Genomic DNA, 19123 nt, shown 5'->3' with positions numbered 1-19123 from the left:
TAAAAACGACGAGGATCACTAAATAACTCTCCCACTTATCTTACTGCACTGTGCCACTTAAAGGTTTAAACTCACTAAGGTACTTTTTAAAAAGACCCTTTATTAACTTTTACAAAATGCTGAATATAAAAGGTAAAACTGCTGATTGCGATCGCTGACCTCTGGGGTTATTGCACCATAATTCGCGTTTAGGCATAACAAATCCCTACGCATTGATTCAATACCATGTGAAATACTACAGTTACTAGGTGACAAAGGATTACATATCATCCATATGTATATCCATATACATATTTTATCTGTGTCTATGTTTGGAATTCAGGAAAATGACCATCTGATAGGTGTAGCTCAATTTATATCCCACTACACAAAAAAGGAACTACCAGATGTGAAAACTACCGCACACTGTCACTAATAACACATGATAGTAAAATATTGTTGCATATCATCAACAACAGATTAAAAACCTATCTACATTACCAAATACCTCAGGAACAAGCGGGGTTTGTAAAGGGTAAAGGTACAAGGGAACAAATCCTGAACCTGAAACAACCCATTGAAAAGTCTAGAGAATTCCAAGTACCTATGATTATATGCTTCGTTGACTACCAGAAGGTATTTGATTGTGTAAGCTGGATAAATCTGTGGTCAATTTTAATAGAAATGGGCGCACCAATGCAACTGGTGATACTTATTAAAAATCTGTACCAGTCTAATATAGCGACAGTACGACTAGATTAGAAGTTCTCAAACCAATTCAAGACCAAGAGAGGTGTTAGACAAGGATACGTGTTGTCACCTGACTTATTTAACATTTATGGTGAACATGTCAGAATTATGGAAGTTGGACAAATGCCAGACGAATGGAGAAGCAGTATATTAGTACCTGTCTACAAAAACAAGGGAGACATACAACAATGTACAAACTACAGGGCTATAAAATTACTTAGTCACACCATGAAAATATGGGAGAGAGTAATTGATAGACGGATACGTGAAGAAACCGAAATATTCGATAATCAATTTGGCTTTCTGCAGGGCAGATCAACAACAGATGCAATTTTCATTGTAGGGCAATTCATGGAAAAATACAGGAATAAAGAGACCAACGCTCATATGGTATTTATTGATCTTGAAAAAGCATATGATAGAGTTCCTCGATAGATTCTGTGGTGGGCAGTCAATAAGAAAGGAGTCCCTGGCGAATATGTAAAGATTGTGAGAGATATGTATGAGGGAGTAATGACTAGTGTTAGGACAGGTGTGGGAGAGACTAATAAATTTCAGGTGAAAGTAGAACTGCACCAAGGCTCGGTGCTTAGTCCTTATCTATTCTCATTAGTTTTGGACCAGATAACAGCGAAAATACAGGGTAGCATTCCATGGTGCCTAATGTATGCTGATGATGTAGTGTTAGTAGGAAATAGTAAAAGAGACTTAGAACAAAAACTGGAACAGTGGAGACAAGCTCTGGAGGAAAAAGGTTTAAAACTTAGTATGACTAAAACAGAGTATTTGGAATGTTCATTTAAAGATGGAGTTACTACAACTAAAATTGTATCTTTGGATGGTGAAATGATTGTGGAAAGCAATAGTTTTAAGTACCTAGGATCGGTATTACAGAGTAATGGAGAAATAGATGGAGATGAATGCAGTAGAATTAGGGCTGGATGGATGAAGTGGAAAAAAACGAGTGGTGTGTTGTGTGACAGAAAAATTCCAATGAAGCCGAAGGAAAATTTTATAAAACAGCCATAAGACTGACTATGATGTACGGAACTGAATGTTGGGCAGTGAAAAAGAAAGAGGAACAACGAATGCATGTGGCGGAAATGAGAATGCTTAGATGGATGAGTGGAGTGACAAAGAAAGATAAAATTAGAAATGAGTATATTAGGGGAAGTCTAGGTGTGGCACCAATTGATGCCAAAATGAGAGAGCATAGGTTAAGATAGTTTGGTCATGTTCAACGTCGAGACGTTAATCACCCAATACGAAGAATAGCTGAAGTGCAGATTCCTGGAAGGAGTAGGAGAAGAAGACCAAAGAAGACCTGGGGGGAGACGATAAGGCAGGACATGTTGGTAAATGGGATTAACATTGATATGACCCAAGATAGAATTGTGTGGAGAAATGCAATTAGGGAAGCCGACCCCGCATAGGGATAAGGCAAAGAGAATGATGGTGAACATGTCATAAGGATGGTTTTAGAAGGATGGGCCGGTGGAGTAACAGTAGCTGGTAGGAAAATCTCCAATTTAAGATTTGCTGATGACACAACACTTATAGCAGCAAATGAGCAAGAAATGTTTGATCTTCTGCGAAGAGTTGAGTACGAAAGCAATAAAGTTGGTCTGAAAATCAATAAAGCTAAGACAAAAATAATGGTCGTCGACAGATTCGACACTATTCAACTGACTAACATGTTACAGGAATACTAGATAGTAAACGCCTTTATCTATTTTGGGTCTAGTATAACTAACGATGGTAACTGTGAAGCAGAAGTTCGGAGACGTATTGGTATGGCAAAAAATGCGATGAGTCGCCTAACTAAAGTTTGGAAAGACAGATCTATCTCTCAAAATATCAAAATGAGACTGGTGAATGCTCTTGTATTCTCAATATTTCTATACGGAGCAGAGACTTGGACTCTTCGTGCACGCGAGCGCCATAAAATTGATGATTTTGAGATGTGGTGCTGGAGAAGAATGCTGCGCATACCTTGGACAGCTCATAGGACAAAAGTTTCCATTCTACACCAACTCAATATTAACCCTTAACTGGTCCGGTACTGTAGCAGTAGCGTAACTGGTCCGGCGTCGTCTGCGAAACTACTGTTTTCAAGAAAGCCAAACAACACTCAAAAATAATTTTTTTATATAAATAAATGTTACAAACATACCTTGATATGTTTATATAAAAGTGAACGTATTAGATTTGGGCGTTACTTGGGTTAAGAAAAAAATATTAAAATAAAACTCAAATCCGCACAAATATTTGTGAAAAAGTACATAGTTTTGTAAAGTTAATAAAAAAAATATAAAAAACAACATGAAAAACAAAATGTATTGCTAGGATAGATGTTCAAACTGCACACTAAACAAAAAACTAGATAAAATAAAAATCGATCAAAAATGTTTGTTTCCAGCATCAGTCAAACTTTACCTACTTTATATGCAATTTTTACATAGGTAGTGGTTTTGTACATCCCAAACAAACAGGCTTTTTGCAACGCAAGCACAGGTATTTTGTCATCATGCGCTTTCTACAAGGTCATAAACTGCAAATCTTGCGTTTTTCTAACATAAGAACATCCTCTTGTTCTTCTTGAACTCCAAGTATGAACACAAAAAAGTGACACCAACGGTCCGGCGTCGTCTGAGAAACTACTCTCAACCTAACTGTTGCGATAACTTTTTAGGAACTGAGAAAAACTTGTCTCAAATACACCCACTTGTCAAGCTCCAATAGTTTAAGGATTAGATAGAACAACTGGCCTGTGGGCGGTGCCAATTTCCAACAAAAAATTATCAAAATTATTGAATCGTCTGTCAGACGACGCCGGACCAGTTAAGGGTTAAAAAAAAGGCTGTCCACAATAATATGCCTGCAACGAATTCTGCAATTATTTGGTCACATGGTTCGCAGAGGTGACGACAGTTTGGAGAGATTAATCGTTTCTGGAATCGTTCCGGGGAGAAGATCAAGAGGACGATCAGCAACCAGATGGTCCTACCAAATAAAGAATTCAGCTGGAAACTCATTCTGCGAAGCTCTTAGAGCAGCTGAAAATAGAGACCAACGGAGAAACATTGTTAGGAATATTGGAAGAAATCACGATCCTCAGTAATGGGGAAACGACAAAAGAGAGATCGCGTTTAGGACAAACTAGTTTGGCTTAGGCCACAATCGGGTTTGGCCGGTAACATATACACCCTCTGAAGATCTCCAGTAAGAGTGAAACGTACGTAAGGGCGTTTGGGATCCTCTCTAAAGAAACTGGAATATAAAATGAATCTAGATGTCGTTTCACAGCGAATTATTTTAGATTTTTAATCTAAAAATTATTATTAGCTAATTTATCTTTTTTAGTGAGTTTGATATCATATTTAACAAAAATACAGGTCATAAATTTAATCACACATTCTGTGACCAAAAATAGTTCGATTGAACCTAACTTACCTTAGTACAAATGTGCACATAAAAAAAGTTATAGCTCTTTGAAGTTACAAAATAAAAATCGATTTTTTCCAATATATCTAAAACTATTAAAGATTTTTTATTGAAAATGAACATGTGGCATTCTCGTGGTACTAATATCTTAAGAAAAAATTGTAGTGTAATTTGGATACCCCTTAAAATTTTTATGGGAGGTTTGTTCCTTTAAACCCCCCAAACTTTTGTGTACGTTCCAGTTTAATTTTTTTTTTGTAGTACTATCAGTTAAACACAATATTTTAAAAACTGTTTTTCCTCCTAGTACTTTTTCGAAAAGTCAGTTTTTATCGAGATATTTTGAATATTTGTCAAATCCATCACATATTATTTGTACATTTTATGGTTAAGTACGATTATGGAGACTTGGTAATAATACGAAAATTTATTTATAATTTACATTTTTAGGTATATTTTGAACCATATTAAAAAAGAAGCCACAGCTCAATAAAAGATGCCTTATCGAAATAATACAAAAAAGCAAAAAAGTTTTAAAACACTGTGTTTAACTAATAGTACCGCAGTAACGGTTTAATTGGAACGTACACAAACATCTGGGGGGGGGGGGGGGGTTTAAAGGCACAAAACCCCCCTAATTTTTTTATGCAAACATATTAAAAAAGAAGTCGCATCTCGATAAAAACTGCCTTATCGAAAAAATACTGAAAGGCAAAAAAGTTTTGAAAATATTGACTTTAACTAATGGTACCACAATAATAATTTAATTGGCACGTACACAAAAATTTGGGGGGGTTTAAGGGAGCAAAACCCCATAAAATATTTAGGGGTGCACAAATTTCACTATAATTTTTCTTTAAGATGTTCCTGCCATAAGAATGCCACATGTCTATTTTCAATAAAAAATCTCTAATAGTTTTCGATATATTCGAGAAAATCTATTTTCATTTTGTAACTTCAAAGGGCTGTAACTTTTTTTATGTGCATATTTGTACTAAGGTAAGTTAGGTTTATTCGAACTATACTTGGTCCCAGAATATGCACTTTAATTTATGACCTGTATTTTTGTTACACCCTGTATATTTACACTTACAGATTTTAATTCAATAATTTTAGGACACTTCAACCTCTGGTTCTTGCAGAACTATTAAAATATTTCGACAAAACCCAAAAGTACGACATGTTCGGTGAGTATTCAGGATGGATATTAGGAACAGCCACTGTGTTTTTAGCCTTTATATTTGCTCTCTCTTATCACCATTCAACCTTGGGATCACAAAGAATTGGAATGAGAGCAAGAGCAGCATGTTCAGCGTTAGTTTATAGAAAGGTATAACTATTTGATATTTTTTATACAGGAAGATTTATTTTTTTTTTTATTTATGTGTACAAGAGGTCGATAAGACCTAGGACAATTTTATAAAACATAATCATAAGGATTAACTAATTGCAATTGTTTTAAACAAAGCTCAAACTTAAGTATATATATACAAAATTCTTAACTACTCTGAAGGACTTGATGAACAATATTTATTCTCCGTTCGCTTCTGTTTTGTGCTTTTCTTTTTCAGTCCCTCGCCCTCACGTGTTTAAGATCTCCTCCACTTTATTAATCCACTTCCTTCTGAGTCTACCTCTACTTTTGGGACCTACTACAGTTTCTAACACTAATAATAGTTGGATAAAATAGTTGAATAATATAATGTTCCTGAATAATTGTTCCCGTGTCAGTCAATTTCACAGGTCTATTTAGTATCATTTTTTCTAATTTGAGCAATTTTTTTGGTATACCCAAATGTTCTATTGATCTATATATTTTAACTCTATAGTTGTCTAAAAATGACAAACTAAACATTCAATAAACTTTATGTTCATAACAAGTTGACGGTATCTCCGGAAAATATTTGGTCTATAGTAGATCTCTCCTGTCTAAAATCGGCCTGGTACTAATTTAGGATCATTTTTCGTATAGCAATTTAGTCTACTTCTCAATTAGCCCAGTAAATGAATGGGAAATATGGCGATACCGTGTAATTCTCAGAGTTGACTCCGAATCGCATGGCAATTTGGATTTAGGTTCTACTACCCTTCACTTCAAAGTTGAAATTTTGCCGTTGGTTGCTTGTGCTTAAGGGGTAACAATCATCCCTTCTCGGGGGTGAAAAACGCGCGTTTAAAATAAGTACAGAAATAGACAAACTGACTAATTCTAAGCAACTTTTGTTCCATAGATATTTTTAAGTAAGTCAATACTTTTCGAGTTATTTGCGATTGAAAATGTTTATTGTTCGACAAAAAAAGTTTTTAGGCAGTTTTTGAGTTTAGGAAAGGACTCACCCATCCATATATCAATTATCCATTTTAGTCTAAGGATGTGGATTTTACGGCCCCCTCCATTTGGAATCTGTTTTTTGTTCTCCTTGTGAGGCTTCTGGTAGTATTGATCATTACCTTTTTAACACCTTTTTAACATTCAGAAGTTATCGAGCTCAGAAATTTTACTTAATTTCTATCTGCCAGACACGACATGTTTAGTGACCAAAATCGGTTAAACCGTTTAGAAGTTATCGAGCTCCAAAGCATAATCTATTTAACCGTTATCACCGAAATGGTAAGGTTTTAGTGGTTACGACGCTAAACTTATCGGGCTATCCGAGTTCATTTTCCAGCCATTCCAACATTTTTTTCAATCTGTTCCGAATAGCAAAAAATCTAGTAGATCAAAGAATTTGATAAACGCAAAAAATTATATTGAAAAAATAAATATTGAGATGGCTGGGATATGAACTTGGATTGCCCTATCAAAAGTTTAGTGTCGTTAGCACTAGCCCATTAGTGCGATATTGCAGCAAAGATCACAATTATCGTGTAATCGAGAAACATTAACATTACATTCAAGTTAATACATTTAATTTATAAAAAAACTTTGAAAAACGCCTGCTACAAGAAAAAAAAAATCGCTTAACGCCGTAAAAAGGAATGGCACAAACAATATTCCAGCTACAAAAGAGCTCATATGAATATATCGTGGCGACAAAATGTATTTTCATTTAATGGAAAATAAAATCATAGTTTTATTTTGAAAGATTTTTTTCATAGTATTAATTTGTATATTTGAAGTAACACGCGCCACAAAAGGGTACCTTTGATATAGTTTGCAACTAGAGGCTCATTTGTGGCGCGTTTTACTTCAAATTTAGCAAATACTATGGAAAAATCGTACAAAATAAAACTTTATTTGTATTTTCCATCAAAATGAAAATACATTTTTGCGCCACGTAATATTCATATCAGCTCTTTTGTAGCTGGAATATTGTGTGCGCCATTCCTTTTTACTGCGTTAAGCGGTTTTTTATTCTTGTTATGATTGTACACTAAGATTTTAAATAAAATTTTATTCCTTTATGTTAATATAAATGATAATGATATGTACTTAATTTATTTTAGTTACTTAAATTGAGCCAAGCATCTTTAAACAAAACCCCAGGAGGTAAATTGGTAAATCTTCTTTCCAACGATTTACAAAGATTCGATATTGCCTCAATGTATTTAAATTTTATTTGGGTAATGCCATTCCAAGCTGCTATTTGCTTCTACATTATGTACCGAAGTGTTGGAATAGCTGCTCTGGCGGGAACAGCATTTATGCTTTTCGAAGGGATTGTTATGCAAGGTAATTCTAGTTTTATAATCAAAATACAATAACAAAAATTGGAAAAAAATCCTTTGTAAAAGGTACAAAATGTTTATTAAAAATCCATTTAAGGGCTACATTACAGAACGTTTTCGATTTTATAAAAAAATCATCATCAGTGTTAAAACAGGTTGGATGCCAGCTGTGCCACCACCAAAGAAATATTAGGGTAGAAATACTTTAAATATTATATAGTAGCATTAAAGGTGCATAATTAAATAAAATTCCATAGGATGTATATAGATTAAACAAAATAATGCCCTTAAGTAAGGTGTGGACCTTCCCAACACGTGGGATGTAAATTTAGTTGGTTACATTTCAACAATTTAATGGCAACTGTTGCCATTATATTGCTGTAATGTAACCAACTCAATTTACATCCCACGTGTTGTCCACACCTTACCTAAGAGCATTATTCTGTTTAATCTATATCCATCCTATGGAATTTTATTTAACCCACGAGCAGTCGCGCCGTTAGTCTAACATTTTATCATTTTTCGTGATAACTTGATGAAAAATTTTGCAACATAACTTTCCACTCGTAAGTGCCTCGAATAAGGGTGTAGTATTGGGTAGGTTTATTTTTTTCTTCTTTTTCTTCTTCTTTTTTGGAATCTATGGCTTTGGTGAGAAAAAAAAGCTTTAATAATTGTTATAAATAATATTTCTAACATTACAAGTAAATAAAATACTATAACATAAAGATTTGTTGTAAATTTGCGTCTAAATTCGTATTGTTAGATAAAATCTACAGCGCGACAAATTACGTGACAGAATAAAGCGCGACTGTTCCCGGGTTAACCCATTTAGCGCCAATGATGCGAAAAGGCACCATTTTTTGTAGATTTTTTTGACAATTCGTTAATTTGTTTTTAAATCTTTGTATTTTTTAAGCAACCTGAACAATATCCCTTCGTTGGCTCAGTGTAGATGGTCTTTAAGTTGTGATGGAAACACCAAATAATAGTAGCAGAGTTTATTGATGAGACTTACACTATGGATGTTGACCCGGGGTACTTTGAGTAGAGACTTAAATGATGAGCGTTGAAGACAATCACTCGCGTTAATGAATTAATAATAATTGAATTCTAGACAAGAGATCTTAGTTTTATATAAGTTTAAATTGGGTCAATGTAAACACGGGCCCCGCGTGATTTTGTGTATCTAATTAAGGTAAATTGCTTATCTTATGTCAGCAACTTTTGGCTGATGTCCAAATTATATTATTGATAATTGACCAAATGTGTATGTAATTTAATTAATTACGTGTGTGTGTTTAATAACAAATAAATGCATTCGATCTACTGGGTGATAAAATGATACTGTCCAATTTCGGATATGAATACTGAATATGATATTGGACATACTGCGGACTCGGGCAAAACTGGCCCAAGTGTCAATACTCAAAGTTTACATATAAGTATTACATAAAATAGTCAAATTCAAACATGTTAATAAATAAATAGTTTAAGAATAATCAACAATCTTCCAACCGTACTCTAGCTATCAATGTCCGACTCTATCTCTAGATTAAAATCAGGGCAATTGGATGAAAATGTGGAGAGTGGGATGTCGGCCTTTGAAGTCGACGGTACATTGTTATGCCGATTACTACTTAATACAGGTACTTCCTGTTCGTTAGTCTGAGTATGTGGATTCCCTGAACGACATAGTCGTACAACAGGACGGTATTTCCATAACGTGAGTATCCCAATAATTACCATTATAGTGATGGTCCCGGTGGCTACAAAATAATGCCAATTAGATTCTGGAATCGATTGCCACTGCGTATGCGTCATTTCTTGTTCTAGACTTTCCTCCTCAAGTAACGCGTGACGTAGCTCTCCTCCTGGTATGTCCAGGTAGGTGTTTAGAGGCATGTTAAACCTGCGGGGTGTCCTCGCCACCAATTGGGCCACGGGACTGATTGGCGCCTTCAGGTAGCTTGTTACCGCTCTCTCCATCCCACTGCTAGTGGGGAGTAATGTAATATTTGTCGTTTGGGCGATACATTTGGGTGAAAGTTTCAGGAATGTGACTCGTTCCAGTACTCTTTCGCTCCGATTTCCATCGCAAATAATGGATATGTGTATCGTGACTGGCGTGATAACGAGCCAGAGGTTGGGGGTACCCATCTTACTCCATTGAGCTGTCTGTATTGTCCTGGCTACCACTGGACATGTGCTATTCTTAGATCGCTCATAAATTTCTTCAAGTATGCAGTTTGGTTGGTTATCCATGTTCCTTATAGCCGTTGGTGAGCACGCTATCTGCGTCTTTGTCAACAGTAAACATCTTTCCCTATCTTCTGCGATCAATTCGAAGTAGTGCAGTGTGTTATAATCTACGACCAGTAGATTCCTTGGGGCGACAAATGTGCGCAACACCGACCCCTCAACGTTAAGTGGTATGGCCGTGACTTTCAGCATGCTGTACTTAATTTTCCCTGTCACTATGAAATAGCCGATGACTGTTATATATCTGTCGTCATGACTGACTTCTGTTTCTATAATGGGCTGTCGTCGTATTTCGACCCCTTGTGGCAGTATCTGCCCTGCTTTCTCTATCAATTTGGTTATCTCACCCGGTTTCACTATATCAATGAAGTGTCCGTGGTTATAGTGAAGGTTTAATATTCCCTCGTAAAATTGAGTATATTCGTTTATGAATTCCATAACTTGCAACGCTATCGTTTGTATTGGCAACGTGCTATATTCGGTTTCTAGTCTCTGTGCTTTGTCTTCTACTTCGTTAAGTCCTTTAGATATTTCTTTTAGGCCTGTGATTAGGGCTTTGTTAAACTTGTTCATTTGCTCGTTTATCCTGTTCTCTGTGTGATTGATTGATGTTATTGTTTCTAACATTATCTTCGCTTGATGCTGTGATCCCTTTATTAGCTCCTTTTGGTTATTGTCTAATGCTTCAATGTTACTGTAGGCTTCGTCATTGACTCCAAATACTGAGGTTAATATTGTTCCTAATATTCCTCTTCTTTCCCTTGCTTTTATTTCTACTGTCAACCCCTCGCTTACTGATTCCGCCTTTCTTTGTCCTTCCTCTAACTTCCCTATTATATCATTACAATTCACGATTTTTATATCCTGACATAGTTCTCGTACTCCTTGTATCATATTTCCTATTAGTTGGTGCTCTGTTCGAATTCTTCCCTTTTCTAGTAACACCTTTATTCGAAATGTTCCCCGGTCTATAACGACCTCTCCAAGATCTTCTGTGAAAAATCCTGGTTCCGGATTATATATTTTATATGGTTCTGCCTTTATGGGTTTTAACATCGTTAAAAACATTATAGCTACTAGTATTTTCTTCCATCTTAGTGCTGCTGCCTTCTTCGGCTTTTCCTGTTTCTCTTCTTCCAGTCGTATTAGTTTATGTATGGGTCTTTTTGTCAGTTTCCCGTTCGCCTTTCTCACTGTTACGACTCTGGTTAGTCCCTCCGCTCCAGGGTGTGTTTCTGTTACCCTCGCTAATGGCCATCTGCCTGGAGGTGTATCTTCTTCTTTTATTATAACTATTTCTTCTTCTTTTATGTTAGAGTGCGCCTTATGCCATCTATTTCTCTGTTGTAATTGGTGCAGGTATTCCTGTTTCCAAATTTTCCAGAAGTCTCTTTTTATTTTCTCCAATAATCTCCACCTCGTCGGCATCTTCAAATAAGTCGTAAGCTCTTCTTCCCGATTTGGTGATATAATTTCTCTCCCTATAAGGAAGTGAGCTGGTGTCAGGGCTATTTTCCCTTCAGGGTCTTCTGCTGACCCACATAATGGTCTCGAGTTCATACATGCTTCTATTTGTGTCAGCACCGTACTCAATTCTTCATATGTTAGAACTGTTTCCCCGATGATTCTTTTCAAGTGATATTTCATTATCCGCACTGCGCTCTCCCATAGTCCTCCGAAATGTGGTGCATATGCCGGTATGACATGCTATTGGGTACCTAGTGCCAGTAATCCTTGTTTTATCTCGTCATCTATTTTTTGATTTTCTTTTTTCAACAAATTTGCTGTTCCTACGAATGTGGTTCCGTTATCGCTGTATACGTTGTTGCACTGTCCTCTGCGTGCCGTAAATCTCTTGAACGCCGCGATGAATGCATCCGTAGACATATCGCTTACTACTTCGAGGTGTACTGCCTTCGTTGACAGACACACAAATACTGAGATGTAGCCCTTATAGCTCCTCTGTCCTCTGCCTCTCGTGGTACTTATTTTTATTGGCCCGGCATAATCTATCCCTGTGTTAGTAAAGGGATGACTCGGGTTCACTCTGTCTTTCGGTAGATCTCCCATTAATTGTTGTGCTGCTTGGCTTTTATACCTCCTGCACCTTAAGCATTTTGCTAGATGATCTTTCACGGTTCTTCTGCCGTTGATTATCCAGTATTTCCTTTTTATATACTGTAGTGTTTGTTGTAATCCGCTATGTAGATTTTTTGCGTGACTATCTGCTATAAGTAACTTTGTTAATGCACTATCCTTTGGCAAAATTATCGGATGTTTTTCTCCCTACTTTAGATTCGTGTGTCTCAGTCTTCCGGTGACTCTTAGAATTCCTTGTCTAGCCAGGAATGGTACCAATGACGCTAATTTATTTTTCTTGTCTAACTGCTGTTTCTTCTCCAGCTTCTTTATTTCTTGTTTGAAGTAGGCGTGCTGTGAGTGCTTTATCACCTTTAATAGCGTTTCCTCTAATTCTTGGACTGTCAGCTGACTTTGTCCACTGTCCTTCTTTTTTCTGCATTTGTCTGCAAATCTCCTACAGTATGCAAGTACTCTTCTCATTCTTTCTAAATTTGAGAATCTCTCGCATATGTCCTCCTTTATCGTTGTCGTGTGCACCGTTATTTTCGTTTTGACTTCCTCCTCATTTGTCTCTGGTATTTCTTCTGATTCCTGCGTTAAAGTTTTGTTACTAGTCAGCCAAGTTGGTCTCTTCCACCATAGCTCTGCTTCTAATAATTCTGATGCTGTACTTCCACGTGAGAGGCTGTCCGCTGGGTTTTCCTTCGTATCTACCTTATGCCAATTTTTCGGTCCTATAACGCCTCTTATTTCCTCTACTCTGTTGGCGACGAACATTTTCCACCTTTTTGATGATCCCCTTATCCAAGCCAGGGTTATCATTGAGTCTGACCATGCATATACCTCAATGTTTCCCTATTCAATGCTTGTAGGGTTTTCTTCATTAAATTTGCTAATAGCACCGCGGCACACAACTCGAGCCTCGGTAATGTCGTTTTTCCTTTCAATGGTGCGACTTTCGATTTTGCTATCATTAGATTCGTTTTGATTTCTGGGCCTAACACCCTTGAGTAGATTACCGCTCCATATCCTTTCATAGATGCATCTGCAAATCCATGTAGTTCTACTCTGTTTGTCTTGCTTAAGTTGTTCCACCTGGGCAATGTTATTTTCTCCAGATTTACTAATTGCGCCTGGTATGTATTCCACCTGCTTTGTTGGTTGCTAGTTAATTCTTTATCCCAACTGGTTTTTTGCTCCCATAATTCCTGTATGAACATTTTCGCCTGAATTACTACAGGTGCTATCCACCCTAGTGGGTCGTATAGTTTTGCTACTTCTGACAGTACGTGTCTTTTCGTTATTTTCTTTGCTGTCGTTATCCCTATTTTGAATGTGATTATATCTTCTTTAGGGGACCAGTGTATTCCTAACGTTTTCCGTACTTCTTCTTGTTTGAATGCCTTGGAGTCTACGTTCCTCATTTCCTCCGGTACGTTCTCCATTATTTTTTCTTCGTTGCTCAACCATTTTCTGAGAATGAAACCTCCTTTTATGAACAGTTGTATTAATTCCTTTTGGGCTATTTCTGCTTCCTGCACTGTCTCCGCTCCTCCTAGTATATCGTCTACATACATGTTTTCTTTTACAATTTTCGATGCCAACGGGAACCTCGCTCCTTCGTCTTCTTGTAATTGCTGTATTGTTCTCAACGCTAAAAATGGTGCTGCGGCCGTGCCGTATGTCACCGTCGTTAAGTTATATTCTTGTATTGGGTCCTTTGTGTCCTTTCTCCACAAAATTTTTTGATATTTTTGGTCTTCTTCTGCCATTCCGATTTGTCTAAACATTTTTTCCAAATCCGCTGAGTATGCTATCTTATTGGATCTCCATCGTAATAGTATATTTGTCAAATCTTGTTGTAATTTCGGCCCTGTGTGCATAATATCATTCAGGCTTACTGCCGATGAGCTTTTACTTGATGCATCAAACACGGCTCTTATTTTCGTTGTAGTACTGTCCTCTTTTCTCACTGGATGATGAGGTAGGTAGTACCCATCTCCCTGGTTTTCTGCTATTACCATATGACCTTGGTTTTCATAATCTTCCATGAATTGTCTGTAATTCGCTTCTAACTGTTTGTCTTTTGCAAACTTTCTTTCTAGTTGCATCAATCTGGCGAATGTCTGCTGCTTAGATTCTCCTAGCTTTGTTACGTCTTCCTTAAACGGAATTCTCACTTCGTATCTCCCGTCTTCATCTCTTTTTACTGTCTGTCGATACATTTCTTCACATTCTTGTTCTTCTACTGACAAACTTGTTTCCTGATTTACTTCTTCTAATTCCCAGAATTTCTTTATTTGTATGTCCATCTCTTGTCTGGATATCATACAGCATACTTCTGCTTTTGTAGTCTCCTTCTCTCGTGCTATCCCCGAAACTATCCATCCTAGTTTGGTGTTTTGACTCAGGAGTCCATTACTTATTCTGTGCATCCCTTCTGTCAATATGTAACTGTATTCTTTTACTCCTAGTAGTAAGTCTATTTTCCCTACCTTGTAATATCTTGGATCTGCCAGTATTGCATTTTTCTCGTTATAGTCCGGTAGAATTATATCCTGTTCCGGTAAATTCCTTGTTATCTTCGGTAATACTAGTGCTTCTATTTCCATCTCGAAGTCACTTTCGTAATGAGTTTCGATTAAAAGTTTCATACTCCAATTGGCTGTTTTTTCTCCTGACGAGTCTATCCCGGATATGGTCGCCTGTATAGGCTTCCTTGTTGTTCCTAGCGTCGTCGCAGCTTGTTCCGTTATAAATGCGCATTGTGACCCTTGGTCGATTAATGCTCTCATTATGTGTGAATCTCCTTTCGCATCTCTTATGCGTACAACAGCTGTCGCTAGTAATGCTTCACCTTCCTTATGGCTTGCACAGTTTACTGAATTCTGCCCTCTTTGGTGGTCGTTGATATTCCTATGCCCATTGGTATCTTGTGTATTTTCTCGCCCTCCGTTATTTTGTTCTCTGGCGTTGTATGGATTATTATTTCCTCCTCTGTACCTATTAGCTTGATACCCGTTTCTTCTATTATTCGAATCTCTTCCATTTCTTTCTTGTGTTTGTTCTCCTTTCGTTTCATTGGAGTTTATTTTGTTGCCTGTGGTTCCTTTCTCATAATGCAACATATGGTGATGGTCTCCGCCACAGTGTCTGCACCTATATTGTACATAACATTGTTTTTCTTTTTTATGTGCTAGGCAGTTTGCACACAATCCTTTTTCTTTTATCATCCTGTTTCGGTCTCTTACATTGAGTTCCTGAAATTCTCTGCAGTTCGGTACTCCGTGATCTCCGTTGCATATCACGCAACGTGTTCTTGGTTTCCTCCCAGATCCTCCTTGCTTCTCTTGTCTTTTTTCTGACTCCAGCAGTTCCAGTGTCTGGAATCTTCGCTGTAAGAATGTTTGTGTCGATTTGTACGTCGGTATCTCTCTACTGTCTCCAACGTGGTTTTCGTACAGCCTCCTGGTTTCATTGTCCCATTTCGTTATGATAATTCGGGCTACCAATGGGCTCCACGCTTCCGTGTCTGTTCCTAACCCTCCTATGGCTTCCAGACTTTCGTGGAAGGTGTCATGTAGTGATTTCAATGCTCTAGCAGAAGATTCCTTTACTTCCTGTGCTAGTAGCATCCTGTCTATCAATTTAAACAATATCATCCTTGGATTCTCATATCTATCTTTTAGCATGTTCCAGGCCACTTCGTAGTTGCCTCGGATATGTTTAAGTGTTGTATCATTCTGTTGGCTTCCCCTCTTAGTTGAGTTTTTAGGTACTGCATTTTTTCTGCGTTTGATAACTGGTCGTTTTCATGTATTACTTTAGTAAACAGATCGTGGAAAGTTCTCCACGTTTCATACCTGCCTTCATACACAGGGATTTTTACCTGCGGTAATGTCACACCGTCCCTCCTCTGTGTGCTTTCTGGCCGTTGCATTCCTGGCCTTATTTTCTTCAAGGTTTCCCTGACTCTCCTCTTTAGTTGATTTATTCTCTCTACTTCTCCATTATCTATAGCGTCTAGTTCCTCATTTACTGCTGCTTCAATTATTAGTGTATTCACCTTTTCCATGTATTCTCTTAACTCTGACTGCAGCTCTTCATCCTCCTGCAAATCTTGTTCATTTTCTGGCCGTAATAATTCCTCGATTCTTTGCTTCCTTATCTGTATCTCCTTTACTTTCGGTGCTTTTCCTCTTTTCAGCACCCTTCCGTATTCTTCCAACAGGGTTTTCCCCTCAATATATGTCTTAAATACCTGATCATGGTATTTTGTTTCAAAATATTTTTCTTTCGTTATACCTCCTTCTAGCAGCTTTTCGTGGTTATTCAGAAATTTTGCCCAATATTCTTCTAATTTTTCCTGCCTATCCCGGATGTATTGTTGAGTCCTCCGAGATTGAGAATCCTTTTTAGTATTAGAAACTAGTTTCGCTAATTCTGCTCCTATCTCCGCTTGCTTAACGTATACACTTTCCATGGTTATTTTTATAAAATTTTAAATTCAGCGGTAAATATATTAAACAATATGAACTGTATTTTATTTATTAAGCAATGTACTTAAATATGCCTATAATGTCTGGCTAATTGGCTAGTCCAAAGCCATCAAATTCACACAAAAAATTATCTGCTTATTAACAATTATATTAATTTTCTATACCTGTACTATCACGCTCTCTCGTAAGCCAGAATGTATATAAATAAAAATGTAATTGTATGCCCTTGTCAAGTTTGCAATTTTTTCAACGTTACCGTAGGTCGCTTGCCTGACTAAGTGATTTCTGTTTGTAAATAAACTGAATAGTATTACGATTTCACTAACGCTAAAATTGAAATTCTTTGGTTGGATAATGTAATGAACCTTTGTATTTATAAAAGATCTGTAAATGATATATTTAATATTACTACTGGAATCTTATTCAAATTTGGCAATTAGATATCTATGTGATTAATTTTTACAGAAGTAGGTAAAATATTTTCATTTTCTAAAATAGTGAAAATTTAACTGAAATTATTATATAGAGTGGACTTTTATCGTTCTATAAGTTACGTAGTATTTTAATTTTTTCGAAATAAAGTATTTAATTGAAATTAAAGCAAGCTATATGTTTATGAACGTTTCTTTTTTTTTTCTTCAAATTATTTTTCAAATATATTTTTGTCTCTTTATTATTTATATGGTATACATTCTAAAGTACATTATTTTACTATTGATAGAGTGGAGATTGTTGTTCTAGATTGTTGAATTATAATAAAAATACAAACTTGTTAAATTGTACGATTGTAACAGTTGGAAGATTTTGTAATTATTCAAAAACTTACGGTTTTTTTTTTCTTTGACGTCTAGGGTCCCTCGCTTCTGGTAGGCTCTGCAATCGGCTCTCGGCTATGGTACTGCTCTTAGCTCTGCAATCGGCTCTCGGCTTTGGTACTGCTCTTAGCTCTGCAATCGGCTCTCGGCTATGGTACTGCTCTTAGCTCTGCAATCGGCTCTCGGCTATGGTACTGCTCTTAGCTCTGCAATCGGCTCTCGGCTTTGGTACTGCTCTTAGCTCTGCAATCGGCTCTCGGCTTTGGTACTGCTCTTAGCTCTGCAATCGGCTCTCGGCTATGGTACTGCTCTTAGCTCTGCAATCGGCTCTCGGCTTTGGTACTGCTCTTAGCTCTGCAATCGGCTCTCGGCTTTGGTACTGCTCTTAGCTCTGCAATCGGCTATCGGCTTTGGTACTGCTCTTAGCTCTGCAATCGGCTCTCGGCTATGGTACTGCTCTTTGCTCTGCAATCGGCTCTCGGCTTTGGTACTGCTCTTAGCTCTGCAATCGGCTCTCGGCTTTGGTACTGCTCTTAGCTCTGCAATCGGCTCTGGGCTTTGGTACTGCTCTTAGCTCTGCAATCGGCTCTCGGCTTTGGTACTGCTCTTAGCTCTGCAATCGGCTCTCGTTCTCCCGGGTCTAGTGGTCTCTCTCTGAGGGTGTTGCTGGTGTGGACTGTATAGGCTTTCTCAAACTTCCTTGAAGTATTCTTTTTCTCGATAGGACCATGAACACTTCCCTTCGTTGGCTCAGTGTAGATGGTCTTTAAGTTGTGATGGAAACACCAAATAATAGTAGCAGAGTTTATTGATGAGACTTACACTATGGATGTTGACCCGGGGTACTTTGAGTAGAGACTTAAATGATGAGCGTTGAAGACAATCACTCGCGTTAATGAATTAATAATAATTGAATTCTAGACAAGAGATCTTAGTTTTATATAAGTTTAAATTGGGTCAATGTAAACACGGGCCCCGCGTGATTTTGTGTATCTAATTAAGGTAAATTGTTTATCTTATGTCAGCAACTTTTGGCTGATGTCCAAATTATATTATTGATAATTGACCAAATGTGTATGTAATTTAATTAATTACGTGTGTGTGTTTAATAACAAATAAATGCATTCGATCTACTGGGTGATAAAATGATACTGTCCAATTTCGGATATGAATACTGAATATTTGATATTGGACACAACCAGATGATATAAATGTAACTAAATTTAATTTTGTTTAATTTCCAAACTCATGTTTTCATCACAAAAATATTTTCTAAATGTCCGACATTTTCGATCCTTCGACAAAACTTTATTTTTACTGTAGCAACTTTATTGGCATAACACTTTTTTGGTCAAATAAATTAAAACATTATTTTTTTTACCTATTTGTACATCAATTTTTAAAAAAATACAATTTTTTTTTGAGTCATCAAATCTGGTGTTTGAAAATAATGGTTTGATAACGAACCACTGGCGGAAGTCGACTTATAATCGTGTCTGATCAGAAATAAGTTCAAGGTGATGCACAGGCAGTAATTTGTTGGGATATTTCTTTATTATGTGTAAAAGCACGTATCCACTATGCTTGCGCTCCAAGCTCCTGCAACTGCTCCACATAGTGGAC

The 19123-nt window shown here is 36.9% G+C and overlaps 1 protein-coding gene across 2 annotated transcripts in view; it reads left to right on the top strand.

The window, feature by feature from the left end:
* The window catches only part of LOC114332627 (ATP-binding cassette sub-family C member 4-like), a 298183-nt gene that overhangs the window by 126663 nt on the left and 152397 nt on the right, over positions 1–19123 (top strand). For both annotated transcript variants that reach the window (XM_050645698.1, XM_050645699.1), the window contains exons 4-5: positions 5290–5503; positions 7621–7846. In XM_050645698.1, the coding sequence (XP_050501655.1) occupies positions 5290–5503; positions 7621–7846 (440 nt within the window). The remainder of the gene's footprint in view (positions 1–5289; positions 5504–7620; positions 7847–19123) is intronic.

Source organism: Diabrotica virgifera, chromosome 3 (assembly GCF_917563875.1).
Source record: "Diabrotica virgifera virgifera chromosome 3, PGI_DIABVI_V3a".
Lineage (NCBI taxonomy): Eukaryota > Metazoa > Arthropoda > Insecta > Coleoptera > Chrysomelidae > Diabrotica > Diabrotica virgifera.
Note: the sequence above shows the minus strand (reverse complement) of the source record. Positions and strands in the feature narration are given on the sequence as shown.